At 43.7% G+C, this 20,223-nt stretch overlaps 2 protein-coding genes across 2 annotated transcripts in view; one reads left to right on the plus strand and one right to left on the minus strand.

Moving 5' to 3' along the window:
* The window catches only part of LOC143008753 (CXADR-like membrane protein), a 249,425-nt gene that overhangs the window by 163,301 nt on the left and 65,901 nt on the right, over nt 1–20,223 (plus strand). The window lies entirely within an intron of this gene.
* LOC143008736 (dynein axonemal heavy chain 11) overlaps nt 3,011–20,223 on the minus strand; it is a 33,707-nt gene continuing 16,494 nt past the window's right edge. Inside the window, exons 50-82 of the mRNA XM_076160606.1 lie at nt 19,990–20,151; nt 19,707–19,900; nt 19,407–19,569; nt 18,845–18,968; nt 18,560–18,702; nt 17,576–17,737; nt 15,983–16,216; nt 15,728–15,874; nt 15,502–15,615; nt 15,255–15,398; nt 14,426–14,608; nt 14,234–14,335; nt 14,005–14,139; nt 12,638–12,811; nt 12,287–12,522; nt 12,062–12,184; nt 8,948–9,152; nt 8,694–8,858; nt 8,332–8,472; nt 8,049–8,219; nt 7,501–7,620; nt 7,153–7,346; nt 6,921–7,069; nt 6,716–6,843; nt 6,232–6,459; nt 5,956–6,148; nt 4,983–5,110; nt 4,322–4,564; nt 4,042–4,224; nt 3,844–3,959; nt 3,640–3,752; nt 3,420–3,560; nt 3,011–3,258 (exon numbers count right to left, since the gene is read on the minus strand). Of these exons, the coding sequence (XP_076016721.1) occupies nt 3,011–3,258; nt 3,420–3,560; nt 3,640–3,752; nt 3,844–3,959; nt 4,042–4,224; nt 4,322–4,564; nt 4,983–5,110; nt 5,956–6,148; nt 6,232–6,459; nt 6,716–6,843; nt 6,921–7,069; nt 7,153–7,346; nt 7,501–7,620; nt 8,049–8,219; nt 8,332–8,472; nt 8,694–8,858; nt 8,948–9,152; nt 12,062–12,184; nt 12,287–12,522; nt 12,638–12,811; nt 14,005–14,139; nt 14,234–14,335; nt 14,426–14,608; nt 15,255–15,398; nt 15,502–15,615; nt 15,728–15,874; nt 15,983–16,216; nt 17,576–17,737; nt 18,560–18,702; nt 18,845–18,968; nt 19,407–19,569; nt 19,707–19,900; nt 19,990–20,151 (5,406 nt within the window). The remainder of the gene's footprint in view (nt 3,259–3,419; nt 3,561–3,639; nt 3,753–3,843; nt 3,960–4,041; nt 4,225–4,321; nt 4,565–4,982; nt 5,111–5,955; nt 6,149–6,231; nt 6,460–6,715; nt 6,844–6,920; nt 7,070–7,152; nt 7,347–7,500; nt 7,621–8,048; nt 8,220–8,331; nt 8,473–8,693; nt 8,859–8,947; nt 9,153–12,061; nt 12,185–12,286; nt 12,523–12,637; nt 12,812–14,004; nt 14,140–14,233; nt 14,336–14,425; nt 14,609–15,254; nt 15,399–15,501; nt 15,616–15,727; nt 15,875–15,982; nt 16,217–17,575; nt 17,738–18,559; nt 18,703–18,844; nt 18,969–19,406; nt 19,570–19,706; nt 19,901–19,989; nt 20,152–20,223) is intronic.

A 20,223-nucleotide genomic window follows, 5' to 3' on the forward strand; every position in this document is an offset into this window, starting at 1 on the left:
AATTAGGTGACTGTTAAATAATGAACTAATTCTAGATTTTAATATTTTTTTTAACATAATGTTAATGGCTTCCTCTCTGGGTCATAAAACCCAAGTTTAGAACCATTTAAGAACTTTCTGAGTCATCCTGCTAAACATTAACAAACCAGATGACCTCTGACCTTATTGGCAGAGGTGATGGTACATAAACACACTTCATTAATCACTGTCGACTGTGCGTCCACTAAAATGTTCATCTTCATCCAGTTTGATATTATTCATTGTATGGTAAGTGTGATTAGTCACACGTATTTGAATTGTCACCCACTTCTCATGTTTGTTATAAAGATCATGAGAAATATCAGATTTGAGGGGGAAAATGTACATTTATGCATGAAGTGGGTCTGAAACTGCTGTCCACATCAGATTCACTGCATCCGTGTGGCTCCACGCTTTAAATAAGCAAACGCGTTTAATTTCACAACACCTTTACAACAAAAACGATCTGATTAGAACTACGTAATTATAGTTCATACCTCTTCCAAGGCAGAACGAGCTGACCAATGTTGTTCTAAACAAAAAGCGGCTTAAAGAGAAAGAAGCAGAAACTGATTTTAATGTGTTAATAATATAAATTTGGAGGATTCACGTGTAACCAGATCTTCACCAAATTGTACATTCTGATAGTCGCTCATAGAACAAATGAGTAAATAAGTGACTGTTGAATTAATAAGTGATTCTACAATAAATAATTAAGTGGTTGTTGAATAATTAAGTGATTCTAGAATACATTAGTGGTTCTAGATGAGATAAGCAACTGTTAAATACATACAATTCTGGAATAAATAAGTGATTCTGGATTTTGATAGATATTATTTTCATCACAATGTAACTAGCTTCCTCTCTGGGTCATAAACCCAAGTTTACAACCATCTAAGAACTTATCCAGCTACACATTAACAAACTAGCAAGCTAAGGCTCACGCATGGCAGAGGTGATAAAGTATAAACACACTTCATTTGTCTATCCTTCATTAACTATTAGAATATTGTGAGTGAGCAGCAGAGATGTGAAATTCTCCTGGTTGACTCATTGATAACGTCGGGCGAACCTTCCTTCCTCCCAAACCAGCCTTTTACAAAATGGCTTCTCAGCTGAATTCATCAGCGTGCAGCATGTTTGTTAGGAGGCGGAGGTGTGACCCAGATGCCCTTGCTGACTTTAACCAGGTGTCCTGCTTGGCCTTTAACATGACTATCTGTGGCACGACCCCTGCTGAGCCGGGTCCCGTACCCTGCCATTTCCTCCCAAACACCGCTGGCACTGTATCATTTCCCTGTCACCAAATGACTGGCTAGCTGCTGTGGCGTGTTAATGAGAGGAAGAGAGGGCAGATGAAGAGAAAGTACAGGAAGACTGGGGTTCTTCATTTCCCCTGCGCAATACAATACACAGAATCAATCCTCCGTCCTTCAGCCCTCTGCCGCTTTGGCTGCAGGAAGAAATTAAGAACACAGCAGCTGTTAGTGTCGCAGGAAAGATCTTCTGTGAAATGAGAAGACAAGGGTGGCAGAGTGGTGCTTTACACGCGGGAATACACAACAGCTATAATTTGCCCATCATAATGTCACTTAATGTCTTTTTCCTTTGATAACAACAGATGGTGCCAAAGTTATAAAACTGGAGATAATGGTCTAATTGTCTGTGGGTTTACTTCTGCTCTGACGCAGACCGTCTATTTACAGGTTTGAATAAATACTGAAAGCCTGGAAGTTTTGCGACGATTAGATAATAAAGTGAGTTTTTATTTATTAAAAAGTAGCCGTGTGCAAAATGTATCCTGGACCTGCTGGGTATCAGTGTGTGTGTGTGTGTGTGTGTGTGTGTGTGTGTTTGTGTGTGTGTGTGTGTGTGTGTGTGTGTGTGTGCTTGCTCCAGGGATTCTAAATGTCAAATTTGGTCATGATTGACCCAAAACTGCAGGAGGAGATAGAAATAGAGTGTAGTTAGCAAATGGGCGTGGCCTATATGAATGGACGAAGAGAGACCCCAAGGAATCCTGGGAAAAAATATTTTGATTCCATGACTTCTTGATCTAACATTATCAATCCCAACTGTAACAATGGTTACTACAGCGCCACCATCAGGCCGACTGGGAACACAACAAGATGAAACGGTATTCAAATGTATTCAATCGAAGTCAAACACAGGCATGATTTTACTTGTTTATCCTCTGAATATAAAATCGACCGGTTTATATTTAGTGATATTTTGTTGATCCAGACTCAGTGAATGAAGGTTTTGTTTGTTTAGTCTTAAGTTAATCAGATGCTAACAGTGAGTGCAGACAGATAAAGGATGGGTGATATGTTGCTCTCTCATAGAAAGCTATCAGTGGGAGTCTGAATAGGTTCCTCCTGCGGGCCGGGCTGAATGAATTACACTAGTCTGTTAGTATTCTGCCTCTGCCGTACAAAAGGTCAATGTCAAATGCACCTCATTTAAAAGTCAATAGCGACCATGCACATCATCTCCTGGGAATTCTGTCCCGGAGCCCTCCAGACGGCATTGTGTATCATTCAGTAAGTAGAGGGCAGCCGGAGAGCTTTTTTAATCTTGACCTTCCAATAAAATATGCTCCCGATCCAGAATTACATGGTCTAAAATGGAGACATAAGCTCCCAACAAATCATGGCCAGACTGAAGCATCTCAGGGGAGAGGTTCAACACGTCTGGACACACACACAACAGGTTTTGCCAGTAGATCAAGATGGATCTGCATTTGCTTTGTCTTTAGCCCTAAAGGGAACACGCTCGAATTACTGCAACCTTCAAAAAAAAGAATTTAATCACAGCAAGTGACAAACAACATTCACAATGAGATTCTTTATTTTTATGAAAGCATTTCTTGTGTTGGCCTGTAAAGCAGTGTGAGACTTGATACTGAGATGTACATGTGCAAAATAACATGAACACTGTGTGTAAATATAAAAGGTGTTATACTTGCTCTAACTGCAGCTCCCTCACAGTCTCACACTGACAGCAGCAGCGCCACTCCAGCTGTGATCCATTTAGCAGGAGGCTGCTTGGTTCTGAGGTGAAGGGTCCACACATAGGTGGGCCCACGCTGCTTGGTTCTGTACACTGGACACTGATATGTGTTCTTGAGCTCCTGCTCCTCCGCAGGCACAGCTCTCACATACAGCACTGGCATGGCCGGGGTCAGATCCCTCAACACGGCCTCAGAGATCACGCCACACTGGGTGTCCCAGCATGCACCTGTTCAGAGACGGGACACGACTCTCATGTGAGTGAGTCTAACTAGCGACACTGACAGGTTAATGCTTCAAGTGTCGAGTGTGAAAATAGATTCAACTCGCCAACAATTATGTTGCTACAGAGACAAAGAGCTCCATGAAGAAGCGTAATCAGCCTCTCACCTTCCATGAACAGGCCGTGGATATACGCCCCCTCTCGTGGCGGATGGCCAAAATCATCTTTATTCTTTTTGGTTACGTCCACAGTCAGAGCCATTTTGTCCAGTGGCCACTGATTCTTGCGAGCGATGCTCTGCAGCACAGCTGTAAAGATCTGCATGTTAATGTTTCTGTGGTTAGAGAGCACAGAGAATCATCTGTAGAGCTGAGAGTGGGAGCTCACCAGTGAGGAAGGACTGAGGGTTAAAAAGCCCTGAGAGCCACACAACTGCTGGTAGAACAAAGTCTTGAGTCCAGCTGTCCAGCTCACGGCAGCTACACATTACATCACTAAACCTATAACATGAAACCATCATGAATTGTTACCTTGTAAATATGTAAAATATCAGTTGTTCATGTGTCCTTGTAGCTGTTTAGCTTTGTTTACCATTGTGCGAGTGTTTTGGTGGAGGGGTAAGCCAGCCTGGCCCAGGAGTCTGGAACAGAATCGTTGAACAGAGCAGACTGCAGAGCCTCCATACTGGAGGAGATGGTGAGTTCACCCTGTGAAGAGAGACGGCAGAGATGAGACACACACCACTGCTGATTACACACTGATAAACTTACACTACAAGCAGACTTTTACCTTCAAGCCAAGGTCCAGCTCTTCAAGGGACTTTCTTATTTCTGCGAGGAGGATGTTCATGCGTTCACACTCCTGGAGGCAGACTGACATGTAGGGGCTGCGCTCTGCTGTTTTTGCGATCATTTCTGCCATGTTGTACTCTTCAGGAAGCTTCTCCAGGACGTCATCAAGGACAGACTTCACCTGTTTAATACAGTGAAGGAGATCAAATGGGTCAGGTAGGTTAGGTCCAAACTGTTCACTCTCATAATTAGATATCTAGGTCTCTGTCGCCTTGTACCTTCTCCTCTACGCTCTGAGACGCCTGCTCTCCCCTGCAGGAGTCCTGTGGCTGCAGCTCCAGCAGAGTCCTGATGAGGTTGTCTGAGGTGACGGTGAGACACTCCAGCTCAGCATTGGGATGTAGACCGTACAGAGTGGGGTTCTCAGGCGGGAGGTGCTCATCAATATAACTGTGATAGCCACTATAGTCGGTGAACTGAGGGGCCAGGAATCCCGGACACAGGAAGAGCTCCCCTTCAAGCTAGGAAACATCCAGAACACAGAGATAAATCTGATCAGCATTATTGTTAGAGGAACATTTTAAAAGATTTCTAATAGAGAGTATCAAATATTTTACACAATTATAAGAAAAACTTCATATCCTGAGAAAAAAAAAAAGTTACAGTGCTGCTCCTCTAAGCGTCTGAAGATCAAACTATTCACCAAACACAGCAGCCAACAACAAAGGAACACAGCCGTCTTGAACTTTTCTTTGACGGTGGAAAATCAACAATGGCAAAGTTTTACTGCAGTTTATGTTAACATCCCAAGAGGGCAGCCTTTACCTTGAGAATAAGAGGAAAAATCCAAAGATGTGTTGATTTTAGCTCTGGTTCTAATGCAATAGTTATGTTGAAACTAAAATGCCTGGTTACTTAGCAACATGGACTCCGACTGACCATTTTGGGGTGCATGAACTCCTGCAGGTAGGTCTGACACAGCCTCCTATCCCAGTCATCCGTAATGTGTCCTCCGTACATGATCTCCCCGAAAAGGTAACACAGGTCCTGCCAAGGCACCTGCACATGAACAGAGATCAGAAAGAGTGTGTTTGTTTACAGAAGTCAAAGTAAAGCTCATATTTCAGAAAGAATTTCACAGCAAACTTAAAGTATTTCCTCTTTGTCCCAGTTTGTAAACTTTCCGACTGAGGAGCACACGATCTCTTACCGACTAAGCTCTTTTAGTAATGAAAGCCGGAGAGAAATAACAGAATTATCTCTCTTTACACACACTGATCTAATGTATGACAGAAAAGTCTTTTCCTCAGCGGGAGATTATGATCGGTGAGGGTGAAGGAGGAAGAAAGGAACCTGTGATTCATAACAAATTACAAAAGCTGGAGGTTCACAATCATTTGTACCTGTATTGTTTTGCAAATTGCTTCCTTCATCAGCTCTAATTGCAGTGATCACTTATGTAGCGTTGTGAACTGTCACATCGGCTGCATGTAATTACATTTAGGATAACGCTTCATTGCCCTCCTAATGAATTCTCTGTATACGCACATACAGGTTACTGTTTGGTTAACATAATGAAGGACATTCGTTTTTGGAGGGCAGGAAAACCCGGAGACATAATTGGTTGTGACCGGAGTAATAGGAGTGCTAAGAGAAATGCATTAGGAGTTGAGGGGTGCAGCTTAGCAAGAATGGATTTTTTTTCCGTCTCCTTGAAATAAAGCTAAATTATAGGTTGTGTGTTCGCAGTCATAAAGGGAGAAATGTGAAAAATAAGAGGATTTTTTCATTCCAGTAAATAATTGGAGTTACATTTGGGTAATTTGGCACAAGTGTCAGATGTTGCTACAAACACTATTATCACCATAAATCCATCAAGCAGTATTAAAAGGCAGTGGTATTAGAAAAACAACCTTTGCGTTTGTCTCTAAGTAGTTGTAGAGGACGTCGGCTGAGATGGTGAGGTCTCCGGTGCTGAAGGGGTACTTGTTGTTCCAGCCTTGGGGGCCGAACTTGCGCCGCTCGGTGACGCAGGCGTGAAAGAAGCAGAGGGAGAAGAACATGCAGTTGAATTCCTGCTCCCGGGAACACAAATCCAGCGTGTCCTGAAAGGGAGAGAAGAAGGAGGAAAGTGTTGTGAGCGCCACGTCTCATTTTTAGTTGCTGATGTTGATGTTTTAGATGGTACCTGAGTGAAGTTGCCGAGGGCTGCGTGCAGACTGGCGTTCATGCCTGTGGGCGGCTCGTTGGTGATTTTGATGGCGTTTTCCAGGATGCCTCTGGGTATGACGTGCTGCTCGGGACTCGGCGCCGGCTCCCCGGTGATGAACACCCTGTAGTCGGGGTGGCTGTCCGTCCCCGTCGTCTCCAGGAGCGCATCCAGGGAAGGCAGCCAGCGAGCCACCAGGTGCACGTTCTTACAAAAACACGGAAAAGATGATCGGAAAAATTAAGAAGGTTACACCACAGCTTGATCCAATAAATTACCTTCAATCTCCAGTAATGTGTGGCTGCACTGAGGCATTACTGCAGCTGATCTACCTAATCGTGCTCTTGATTAAACCAAATTGAGTTTATTTCCCTTGCTCAGGCACTGAGATAATCTAATTAGTTACACTTCAGGCTGGCTGAAAGAGCAGCCTGCAGTCACCATGTACGGGAATGCTCTCCACCTGCAGAATGACCCAGTGTCCGTGCTTTGAGGCGTTCTTCAGAGCCGTCTCAGCCACCTCCTCCTGCCCCTGGCCCAGAGACACATTGTGCAGGGTGCTTTGCTCCATGGAGAATCCCAGCTTTAATCCTGCAAGCAAAGAATTCATTACAATATTCATCCCTAACCAGCTATGTTTAGACATGTAACACAGGTCGGTGCAGTACCTAGTTTTTCCACGTCTTTAAGCGGATTCACTCCAGGTGCCAGGATGAAGAACACTGGGGTCGACGGGCTGCTCTCCTCAAATAACTTCACAAACTCCAGCCCGGACGCCTCCACGTATTTGGCTCCCATGTTCTCCTCCACAAAGTTCCTGCCAGGTAACATTGCCAGTGAGCTCGCTGATACGCAACACGCTTCATCAACATCCTATATCAATGCAGGTTGGTCACTTACCTCAGCACGTAGGTCATCCTGTCAGGGCGGAGAGCTCGCAGGATGATGATTCTCTGGAGGGAACTCTTGTTCTTCCAGTCTTGGGGAAGCCTCTCGTTTTCAGGACACTTGGATTCAACGATTTTCCTCCAGCGATTAGACGAGCTCTCCATGTCTCTGTCCAGCCCGCTGAACCCCTCCATTGTAGAAATGGTCTAAATCAGAGTAAAACACATTGTCAGACCTGCCAAACATCGGAATAGGTGTTGACCGGGAGGCCAACAGGTACGCAAACGTGACGTGAGCACCTTTAATTTATGTTCCATCACCTACTCCCTGTTTATAAGCCTCTCTTGTGTTGTAACGTACCTTGATGGCGCCCCAAGCGTGCGGAGAGAGGAAAGTAACAGGGCTAGCTTTAGCTTCCATGGGAAACCGCAGCAGGAAGTCAAACTCCTCGGCATCAATCAGGCCCTGTTTGAGCAGAATCTGAGGGAAAAGATCACAGTTTCGCAGTTTGCAATGATTCATGTCGCACTGATCACACTCCAATTCACCACGGCCAGGGAAACTTATTGGCAGAGGGATGGGGTGACCTCATAAGCCTGAGCAATTGGCTGAATAAACGCTTCTGAATGCAAATGAGCCACATGATGGACAGCTTTCAGAGCCCCACAATTTCTAAGATGAAAACAGTTGGCGCAATGACAGATATTTGCATTATGCCATCAGAACCAGCCCCCTGTCAGAACCAACTGGCTGAACAGCGGCCCTGAAGCTCAGCGTGAGAGGTAATCAATAGCAGCGTATGGTCCTGCTGACTGCTTTTAATTGAAGCTAATGTGGGGGCAGAAAAGTACTTTGATTGATGAGGATGACAGGGGGCCCCACCTTTGAGGCGGCCCCGAGTTCCTCACCTGGAAGGCGGCGTGTGACAAGAAGGTTAACTTGTCTCTCTCAAACAGGCCCTGGCTGGTGTGCAGGAATACAGAGTAGGTGATGGCCTCGGCGAGCGTGAGCACTCTGGTCCTCACGTCCTCGTCCCACTCTGCATGCTCCATCGCTTTGTTGAACACAGAGTTAAAGGTCTGGAACACAACGGAAGGGAGGAAGAGTTCTGATAACACCACCTCAGGAGATAACAGATGCAAACAAGACATGTTGAAAATGTGGGGATGGGGGTGGGGCTAAAGGTTTCACCTTGAGGGAAAACTGATACATGGGGTTAATCTTGTTGAGGTCATTGATGATGAAGAAGAGGAGTGACGCTCTCTCAGCTGCTGGGCGGTATAGTTCTCGAGCCTCGTTGATCTTTGTCTCGTTCTCTCTGGCCTCCACCACCTGTGTGTTCCAATTGCACAAAATGAGCTATTAGGCTCTCAGTCATGCTCCAGAACCCTCTCATTACACATATTCCAAACCGCACCGCGCTGTGCGGCTAATGTTATCAAATGAGGTGGTGGTTGCTTTGTGACATTCAAAAACTTGTGAGTGATGGAAAAAAAAATATACACAACCGCTCTCAACTGCAATCAGGCAACGCGAGGGTGGAATGATGTCACCTTGTGCTGGACGTGAGCGGCTGTGGTCTTGGCGTTCTCCAATTGCTCCACCAGAGAAATGTCACCCAGGAAGTTACCGTGGGCTGCAGAGAGGCGACTCAGCAGCTCATCCTCTAACCTTTTCAGTTCAATCTTAAAATGGTTCTGCTGTGTTGTCAGTTCCACCTTAAACAGCATAAATTAACCAAGTCAGATGGATTTTGGTGCACAGTGTTTAACGGTCGGTAGCTTTGACAGAATGGCGAGGCGCTCACCTTAAAGGCCTCCAGGTCGGGTCTCTCCCGGGTCACTACCTGACCCAGCAGCTGCTCCTCCAGGCCCACAGGCGTCACTGTGAAGTTGATGAGTGTCGTCTGAGCCTGGAGCTCAGGAGGGAAATGCGGATTGGCCAGCTTGGTGTGGAGAATGAGCCGGAAATGACTGTCGTACTCGCACTCTTTTCCTCCAATACGAATGTACCTGGAAAACGGGGGAGAATTTGCAATTTGTTGTAACGCTAGTTCATATTATCAACAGGCCAGTAACAACTTAATGGCTTGGCTGTGATGCTGTATCGCTTTATTGGAAAGGTCATTGATGATGAACTTAATTGACGATTAAAGAGGTACTGCCTGATTTTGTTACATTGCTCGACAGTGCAAACAAATCCGTACAGGTTTGGTTTCAAAACAGTGAGTTTGTGTTTGAAAACGTTTTTGGCATTTGAGGAGGCTATTGGGCACTATCATTAAATAAATAAAATAAAAATCAGTGTTGTTAAGGTAATCTTATAAGCTTGAATGTTGAAAATCCATTCATATTGACAAAAAAAAAATTTTCTGAATACACGACCGATGATTTTATGAGAACCAACAAACTTCTGTATCCAAAAGCAGAGGCAAATTAAGTTTTGAAACGTGAGAATTTCAAAGATTCTTGTGAAAGATAGACTTTGGCAGCTGTGAATAGGAAGTATATGCAATATTACAGTAATATAATTACTGTGCAATTATATGATGCACAGTCTACAGTTAAGATTAGATGTGTTAAGTGAGAAGAGTAAAAATCTTCACTGGTACTTTTCCTTTAAATGGCAGCACAGATGACAGTGTTGACAGTTACAATCTTCAGCCGCACGACTAAGATGATAATGATCTAAGCACATCTTTGCACTTTATCAAGGTAAACAACCATCTGCATCTTTAAATTACAAAACTTTTTTTTTTGGCTGAATGAATCTCAGAGTCCATCCACTTCTCACTTGCCACCTGAGGAAAGAATTTAAACTCCATCTTGGAACTGCAGGCCAATAATCTCGAATCAATTTTAAAGATTATCGCCACGGCAGCCAATATTTATCCGCTCCCGCATTTCAATTAAATTAGCAATTGGCTTGACGAACCTGGTGGCTTTTCATTTCTCTCTAATTACCCCCTGGATGTCAGGCTGAGCCCCAATTTTACAGCACAGGTTCCTCATGGCCTGGGTCTGGTTCAACTCTATATCTTCACAAGCCAGAATTAATGTACTATTGATAGAACCATTACTCTACCAAATTAAAGTCCTTGCTGATGGATTGGCTTGTAGTCTTCCGTCAGCCATGAAAGGAATAATTAGTATTCATTACTTCACACTCTACAACATTCCAATTATTAATGAACTTCAGCTGTGGAGCCCTACCAGATCCATCACGGCTGCCCCTGCAGGTTGTATTAATCATCGACAGAAACAAGTGTGCGGGTCATCTACAAGGGATAAACTTATAATCAGATTTACTATGATGAATTGTTATGTGTGGACAGACAGGACTTCAGACGAGGCTGGATGAACCCCGTCGCCACACATGCTCAATATTCATGAACACGCATGGATCAGACCTAGGAAGACGTAAACATTTTTGAAGGGAAGACTAAACACAACGTCAATATGTGGTGTTTTCAATTTTCTATTTATTCGGCTGTTGCTATTCATTTTATGACATGTGCTGCATGTTGACTGTTCCGGGTGATTGGAAACTGAACAGAGGTTATCGCAGGGCAGCTACACTGGCCATATTCCTGCACTGGCCGAAGCTCAACCAGAACCAGAACAATTAGCGATGAATTCTTTCCAAAAATCTAAAATATAGATCACTGAGAGGCCATTGAGCAAGGCGCTTCACCTCTAGCTGCTAGTTGGTCAACAATACAAAACTGCGACTGTGAAACGAGGTGTAAAATACGGCTGAAAATACAAACTATGACCAATTTATTCTTACTGCAAATGAAATGATCTCGTATGGACAGGAATAAATTAAGATTCAAATTGATATTCGGTTCTGTGCAATGTATTCTTACCAAACTGCTTCTCTCTGAAAATTGCTTTAATACAAACATTTGACATGATGTTCATATCAATAAAACAATTCATCTGATTGAACACGACCTCACGTGTACCTTTTACATAGGGTCAATGTTTAAGTCTTTAATTTTGTGCAGAAACCACAATAAACCAATAATTAAACAAACAATATGATTTTAAAACTAGAATCAATTTCATGACATTTGATTCCCTTTTTTTTCTTTTTTTTTTTATCTGACTATTGAGTAGAGGTGTGACAAAGCATTCAAGCTTATAACAAAATGTGTCACAACGTCACTATGATTGGAGACAAACCACACGTATAGAAAACATAAAGCTGATTCAGTGATGTTTAAAAATTCATTATTCTGCCTCCCCAAAATTAATCAATGCAGACAAATGCAACAAATGACCTGTAGGCCTAATGACCTCTACAATTATTTAAGCTGAATTGAGTTTGCCATAATGATGAAAGACCGCTGAGTTAAGTGTGTGTAATACGGCAGAATCTTGCGGGAGACAGTTCTTATACATAACCATGACTGCCCGCAATTCAGGTTTTACACAGAGGCTCAGCTGTTCAATATTCATCACACCTAAAGAATATGAGCACACAAATATACATCTATCACCGGCGTTGAGCGGCCCCGATCAATACGCTGGCCTCAGGGATTCAGAACATGTGCTGCAAATTCATTTATAACCCAAAGAGTGGGCAATAATAATGCATTCAGTCATGTCTTACTGCTGTTTCAATGCTCGGTGATATTCAACCATCTGGCATATCTGCTCCCATTGTCTCTCGCCAGTGTTGTGGGAATATCGACTCGTGCATCGACATGGATATAAAAACGATGCGGTGGTTTTTAAATGTTTTTAAATCACAAATGTGGTTAAATGCTGAAAAGCCTCAACAAAACAGAACACTCACCGTTTCCGATTTTATTTCTGATAATCGGCCATGAAGAATATTTTTGATGCATATATACGTAATGTCTGTGATTTGTAAATTAGTGTAATTAAACAGTCGTTGTAATTCCAGTACTAACCTTCCTCTTTTAATGGTGTTTCTGCCCAATAGAGGTTCCAGGACTGGATCCACCTTTTCCGTCAGATTCTCTATCAGAACCGTCTCCCCACAGGCTAAGGCTTTTTCAATCGCATCCAGATACCTGATCAGTAACAAAAAGGAGGAAATTTGGTTGGAAATGTTGGGCCATTCTACATGTTTAAAGAGACGAGTCTGAGTGCAAACATGAGGAGCTACTTCTCACCCTTTTTGTCCCATCTGCACAACCCTCAGCTCTGACCCCAAACGGTTTCGAATCCACTTGATGCCCTGCTGCTGCGGGTCGATGATGAGCGGCCAGCGCTCACTGGTGGTCAGGATGGCGGCGTTCTCGATGGACATCCTATCATTTGGCAGGCCCTGGTTATGCCAGGCAGCCACAGTGGCATCATCTGTAAGCATGAGGATCGGGTCCAGGCCGTCTGTCAGGGGTATGGAGACCTGGAACGGAAACCAGAAGGAGTGATGTCACTCTGGTGAAGGTCATCTGACTGCTAAACTGTGCTCCAAACACTCAGATCCAGTTAAACGCAGAGAGGTTTCACTAGTGATTTACCTTTTGAGACTGAAGGAAAGGAATCCACGTATAGTAGAGGAGCTCCATGCGGTACTGCCTGGTAAAGTAGCCCAGGTAAGAGACGAACGCGGCGGTGAGGAGGACGTCGCCACAGAGAGTCTTCTGTTGCTTCTCATACTGAATAACCGCCTGCGCCCAACGCTCCTTTTCTGACTGCACCAAACACAAAGATAAGGATTGATAGCAGCAACACTTGTGAGGCGTATTCAATGTGTCTGTGATGGTGACGTGAGGATGGGAGTAAAACCAAATAAACATGTGCGCCTATCCTCAGTGGAGACTAAGAATAAGAAGTAAAGCATCCAGTAAAGCAAACTCCACTAATTCCCTTAAACAGCTTTGGAAGTTTGGCTATAGATTCACTCAGCATGATTTTAGCATTTATTTAAACCTTCGATACGACGACTGTGACAGCCCCACAAAGATAAATCACGCGTGGCATTTTCTTACAAGGCGGCGTGGGTCTAGAATATGCCACATAATAAATTCTCAGACAGTTAAAAATCACTATAATTTTACTCTAATGTATTATGGATTGCCTGTAATATCACTCAGTCTGGGGTGAGACATTGTTAATTCCCAACAGCTGTTGAGGCTTTGAGGTGAGTTAATGATTAAATATAGACGGCCTGATTTATTAGTCTGAACACTATTGCTTCCAGGTCAATGCCACAAAGACAAAACATTTATCTTGATATGCTTAAAAGCCAAGCTGTTCCATGTAAACCACATTTGTTTTCTGGAATCAGAAAGTCGAAACTTACAAAATAGCCACTGAAATGTCCATTTTCTTTCCTATCAGCAGCCGTAAAGACAACAGATACCACAGCCTGACCGCAAGAGTCGAATACAACTTCAATTCATAACTAAATACAATATGTTTAATACATTCCACATTCTCCCTGTCTTAATTCTTATCCGGCGAGTAGAACAAATGTTTGAGATTATTACAAATCATACAAGCCGGATGAGTGAGCAAGCAGAAGTCACAGCACACAAACAGTCTCCTGCACAGACTGAGAGAGAGCAGCAGTGCAGCGCTCTCACCATCCATTTTCCTTTCTCCATTTTGGAAACCACTGAGCCAGCCGGGTGCCCAGTTCAGCCATGCGTTTCCTCTGGTCCAGCCCACTCTACCTGTCTCACAAGTTCCCAATATGCTGCTGGGGCCAGGCTGTAAAGTCTCCCGCCTGGTCTCCTCATAAACCTGTCAGGCTGTTTTGCCAGGATATAACAACTTCTAGCACAGATTACTCAAACACCGGCAGCCTCACCATGCACGCCTGAGGCAAAGTGACAGTTTAGCCCGTGCCAGCTCACGGCCAAACTCCCCTCTCGCTGTTTACCTCTAAGCCCTTGACGAGTCGGTTGGCCAGCTCTATGGTCTGGTTGGTGCGGGTCACCTCCTCCTGACAACTGAGTTTCTCAGCCGTGGCCCTTTCAAACTGAGCTGTGAGGCTTTGGAGGCTGGCGTCCAGATCCTGGAGAAAGAAACCAAAGCAAGTAATGGAGAGTAAAGACACTGTTAAATAAACGTAAAAACCTAATGGCTTCATTTTATAACATTTTACTGACCTCCAGCTTCTTTTGCACTGCCAACAGCTTGGCTGTCGCTGTGTCGAGTTCTGCGTTAGCTTGGGATAACGCCAGCCGCTTTGGAGTGACCTCACAATAAATCTAAAAGACAAGAAATCATATTGAGCCTCAAACAAAAGCCAAGCTTTTACTTTCATTGCATTTAACACATATTTGAAGTGAATATCTTACCTCATAATATTTGACAATGTTAATGGTCCAGGCACAAAGCCCAGCTGCAGCTGTAGACTTGGTGCGAACGTGATCAGGGTGGAACTCGGCTTTTCTCAGATATTGCTGTTTCACCACAGTCAAGCAGGACTCAGCGATGTGTTCTTTGTCATACGACACCAGGGCCTGCAGGAAGTCATCCACCTGGACAGAGGGAAATGATGCCTGCATTGGATGTTGGGTTGACAGCAGTGTAACATTGAAAGCTGTTATCAAAGCTGTCACTGTGATAGGATCTGATGGCAGCTAAATGGAATGTGTCAGAATTCAAAGCAATCAGACTCAATTTGAGGCCATTTTAACAGAGACAGACAAAGGCAGCTTGAATTATGACTCCACTTCTTCTACTGACCTCCAAAAAATTATTTAAACTCTTTACTACAGCATCAAATTCAAGGTGATATATACTTTGTACACAAACACAAAGTAAATAGTGAGTGAATATTTCGTAGCCTATCTGCATTAACAAAAACCCTTTTTTAAACTAGCAGGGACCTTTTAAAAGCTAAAACCTACAGCTTCCAAAAAGCTACAGGTGCATTTGGGGACAGCAAATGGACTTCAATTTCCTCATGTGACCGGTGGATTAGAAAAAATAAAAACTGCCTTTTACGGTCACATTTGCTTTAATCATGGTAAAGGATGAGGCATAGTAAGAGAGCATATTCAAAGAGCCATCAGGCAGTGATGTGAGCGTGGCAGAGATGGTGTGAAGGGCCACGGTCAAGGCTCCCACAAAAGTCATACGGCATTAATCAAGCAGAGGTGATCGACATGATGACAGCTTAACCTTGCCCATGAAGGCCCGCGCCGCCTTCCAGCTCCGGTCCTTAGGAACTCGGCCCCGGGGAGCTAACAGAACCATCACTGCTGCTGCTACATTGATCACTGCTGCTGGAGGGTTGGGGAAGGTCTTGAGCTCAGTCAGATTCACCTGGAAAGAAGATTTGTAAAGATTATAAGATTTAGGGCTTATCGTCCTCTCCATTCGGACAGAAATCTGTAAGGTTTGGAACACGTTTGATGAAGTGAAGCACCTTGTTGAGTGTATCCAGAGCTTCTGTGGCAGCAGCCAGTGATGGTTCTGCTTTGGCCAGGTCTTTCTCACAGTCCTTCTGTTTGACTGAGACCTCTGCCTGGATAACAGCAACCTGTGCCAAAAGCAGCAGCAATAATGATTAAAAGGTGATGAAAATAAGCACTTTAGCTAGTTGTTTGTGTATGTAAGTCCCATCACCAGTGTATGAGAAGATGGCGTCTCACCTTTTGTGCCTCTACGTCTGCAGCCTCTCTCTTGTTGCTGACCTTCTCAGTCTGTAGGCCAATCTTTACAATTAGAGCTTCAGTGTTTTGGTTTTTAAAGATCAGCTCGGCTTCTTGTGACGCCAACTTGGCTTTCAGATCCTCGACCTGAAACGGAGAGAAATATGACAACACGCCACACACAAAGACTGAGACGTATTAACCTGTCGGTGCCTGAAATTCTACATACTTGCAGTAAATAATAGAAACGTTCACCTGAGCAGCGGTGGTTTGTAGTTTTTTCAGGCCACTGTCTAGCCGGGTTAGCTTGTGCCGGAGCTCAGCCCGGCTCCTCTCCAGTATGTTCCTGTACATGGTGATTTGCTGGAGAAAGCTCTTGGGGGTGGTGTAATTGTACCTCTTCTCATTGCGCTGGTATTTTTCACTGGCCTGGTTGACACTGGTGTGAACGTAGGCCATGAAAAGACTGATGGATTCCTGGACGGCAGGCTGTAAAAATAAGCAGACACGGAGGGGGGAGAGGGGAGAGGGGAGAGGGTGCCCAGGGCGAGCTGGATTAAGTACAGTTTAACATCCACCAACCTGATAGGGACTGAAATATTATCTTCATAAATTTTGAATTCATCTACAAGTTTTGCCGTCGTACTTGGCTGGCCCTGACTTACTCAATCTGAAATTTAGGTGCAGCTAGCAGGAATGATTAGGCTTTGAAGCCTCTGTGAAAATAATGTGTTTAAGCCTCTGACATGCCGCTTGTAAAGCATGCACACTGTTTACATTATCCCCCCCCCCCCCCCCCCCCCCCCCCCCCCATGTCCTCCAACTTTCTAAACGCTGTGTACAGAGGGTGCTGTACATTCCAACAAGGTATTTATCACATTGTGCTCAATGATATAGAGCTTTCATTAATCATACAGTTAGCAATCAATTAATGAAAAAACAAATGAGCAGATAATACAAGGATCAAACCTGATCATAACTCAGAAAAAGCCATTGTTAATGATCAAGAACCGCAGGAAAAAAATCATTATTAATTAAGAGCTGACATGATGCTTTTTGACAAAGCATGCTATGTCCAGTTGAGATGCGAAAGAAGTTCTCATTGATTGGCTTTGTGCAACAACTATTAGTGGGTTGTGCATCTCTAACTTCTAACAAATGATCATTTCATTTCTTCCCTCTTTAAAAAGATAAACAAGCAGAAATTGGTACAGCATATTGATGACTGTGTATAATTCCCCAGCATTGAGCGTTTTGTTACAACTTCTGCATTTACTATGGCACCATTTTAATTCAAACTTTTTTGCACACTTGCATCCACACACACACACACACACACACACACACACAGAGACAAAGGAAGGTAACATTCTGGCACATGTTCCCATATGTGATGACGCTTCCTGCTTGTGACAGCTGTGCCTCCTGAGAGGGTCGTTATGTGCTTATTAATCACTCTTCTCTCATTATCATAAATGATCATGGGTTGTGATCGCTCCGCTGCTATGATGAAAAACAATGATATGCCTGCACTCACTGTGAGTCTCCAGGCATGTGCTCAGCGATTTGTCAGTACCTCAGCACGGAAATAATGATGAGGGATCTATGGGAAAGTTAATCCAGCTGCACAGCAGTAATTAGAAGGTGTTCATTAGAAGTCTAACTAAGTCTGGAATGTAGCGCACACAGCAGCCAGGGAAGATCACACTCAGCTATGTACATTCCTAACTTATTACGTTGTTGGATTGCAATGAATCAAGGGAATCACACAGAGCCTAAAAGTCTGGATGTGACGAGCAGGACTAGAGAGTTTGTGAGACTAAAATGAGCTCAAAATAAAGGCCTGACCTCGATGCCTTCCATCTCTTGGATGAACCTGTAGCTGACAGACTGCAGAGCTTCAGGGCTCCATGGATGAAACCAGTTGATGGTGGTGCATTGGACGAGGGCGGGGAATCGACGGGCTCTAATGCGAAGGGCATCGCCAACGGGAGACATGCACAGCACCACCTACAGGAAAAGAAGCAGAAAGACAAATACAAACTGTAAAGGTGAATCATTACACTTAGCACGACTATGAGCACATTTACAGCACACATGCTGAAGCCAAACCCCTCAGGCCTCAGACATGCCATTCAAAAGGGAAACCCATCCTCCAGTTCAAGAGAGAGAAGCTGGCAGCCTTCTGTGGCCCCACTTACATCCCCCTGGCATGTGGACAGGCAGCCACATTCCCAGTTGGCCCGAGCAGACGGCGACACTACCAGAGGCCTTGGCGCAAGTTTTTAGCTGGACCAAATACATATGTGCTGTGACAAGAATTTCCATCCTTTTAACCCCCCTGTTTGTCCGGGTTTGTTCATTCACTTTGTGGCAGATTTAGACTGGTTTGTGTTTTTGTGACATGAAGTTCTTTTTCCGGGCTGGTATGTAACCGAGCAGTCATCACCTGAAGCCAATCAAGTAATGCCTTCAGAGGTAATGGCTCCGTATCTGTTCACATTCACACTCCATCTCCTCAAATACAAAATCAATAAATACTCATTATTGTTATTATTGAGAATAATTTGTGGTCTCTTATGATGATTCTTGTGTGTCATGGTGGAAATTTTGAGAGTAAAAATCTCAGCAAGACATACTTGTACATCTTGGAGCATAGTTTGCCAATTTTCTAAAAAATGTTTTATAAAGATATACAGTAGGTGACATCACTCACATCAATCTATGGCATTTAGTTATTTATTTATTGGAAGTATAAATATTTTAAGTAGATTCGCTACATCACAAATCATTACAAAAAGTAAAAAACTGATTTCAAATAAAAGGAAGTACCGTGAGCTGGAGTCGGACTCGGTCGATGAAGAATCTCCAGCAGTTCTCCTTGCTGTCAAGCATTCCCAGGGCTCGGACCTCAGATCTCATCCCTGCTACAATCCCTTCAGTCTCCTCCTCACTGAAGAGATCAGGGATTTCTCCTTCAGGGAAAGACACATTCATGATCCAAATTTGTTTTATATAACCTTAATTATTATTTTAGTAAACATTAGGTCATCACCATCTATTGCACATCTATAGTTTCTACTTATTTTGCGGTGGTTTTGTTTGATTTTTCCTGACCTGATGCCAGGAGATCATTGATCATCACCAGAAAACGCTCATCGGGTATCTGTGTATCAATCAGGAGCAGAGCAACACGCTGGTTCTTCACTCCAGTCTTTAGGAACAAACCTGCCAGATCCGCCTGAGGAAGAAACAACAACAGCATGAATAGATAAATATGGAATATTGTTTATACTTATATGGGGTACAATAAAAAAATGTCCACAATAATCAATGGGATAGCACAAACCCGGTGATAACACCTCGACCTTTTAACAGATGATTAAACTGACAATATCTGCCTCATCAATGAGACATTGAAATATATCCAAGTAACCTTTAATAGCATCTGACAATTATTTCCTGCATCAGTGGAGAGGATTGAACCGAATTGAACTGAATTAAATCAATATTCCTCGTGCAGGCAGAGGAATTATTGATCAGGAATTTCATGTTAAACTGTTCGATTTCAGTTAATTATTTGCATTCCATTTTGCATTACAACAATGTCATTCAGTTATACTGTGGTTTGTAAAGTGTTTAGATGATTTAAGGACAAATGAATAACGTCAAAAATTACCTTGAGATCCTGAATACTATATCCTTTACTCAGGGTGATTTGGAAGACTTCCACAGAGGAAATATAAGCAGCCAGGCGAGTCAGGCTCTGCTTACCGCTGCCCCCGACCCCAACCAGCAGGCCATGACCCCGGGGAGACTGCAGGATGCGACTGATGCGACAGCTGACAACAACACAACCTTCATTACTAAACACCTTCACACATAAACACTTCATCAGCATTATTACAGGAAAAAGTACAACAAGATTTACTATAATAATAATAATAATAATACTAATATGGTAATGGGGTACACTTACACATGTTGCATGGCATCCTCAAAAAGCACCAGGTTCATGGTCGCATTAAGATCATTGTAGCTCTCCAGGGCATCTGTGAGGATATCCCTGAGCACAGACCAGTCTGTCACAGGAGTATACAAGTCTTCTTCACCCACCTGGGCAAAGTGGCAGTAGAGACGAGGCTGCTTTCTCATCTTCTCATCCTCCAGTCCCTGCGGAGGACGAGCATTTAACTTTTAACAATTACCCCTGTAAAGCAATTTCTATTCCATCTCTGTTCATCAAAACCTGCATACTGCACCTCAAAGCATTCATGCACAGTCTCCATCTGGAGTTTGTGGAAGTGCGACTGGTCGTTGACGTCCACCAGTCTGTCTGAATACACTCTGCAGGACTCGTGGAGCCACAGCAGTGCCAGTTCATTGCCGTCCTTCACACTCTCAGGGCCAGAAAAGAGAAGTCCCTGAATCACACAAATCATGTCGATATTTCATCTTTCAGTAAGAGGCACAACTAGAGAGTGCTCACTAGTACA

The sequence above is a fragment of the Genypterus blacodes genome, unplaced genomic scaffold (genome assembly GCF_046128005.1).
Source record: "Genypterus blacodes isolate CSIRO-AG114 ecotype Tasmania unplaced genomic scaffold, CSIRO-AGI_Gbla_v1 ptg000107l_1, whole genome shotgun sequence".
Taxonomy (NCBI): Eukaryota; Metazoa; Chordata; class Actinopteri; order Ophidiiformes; family Ophidiidae; genus Genypterus; species Genypterus blacodes.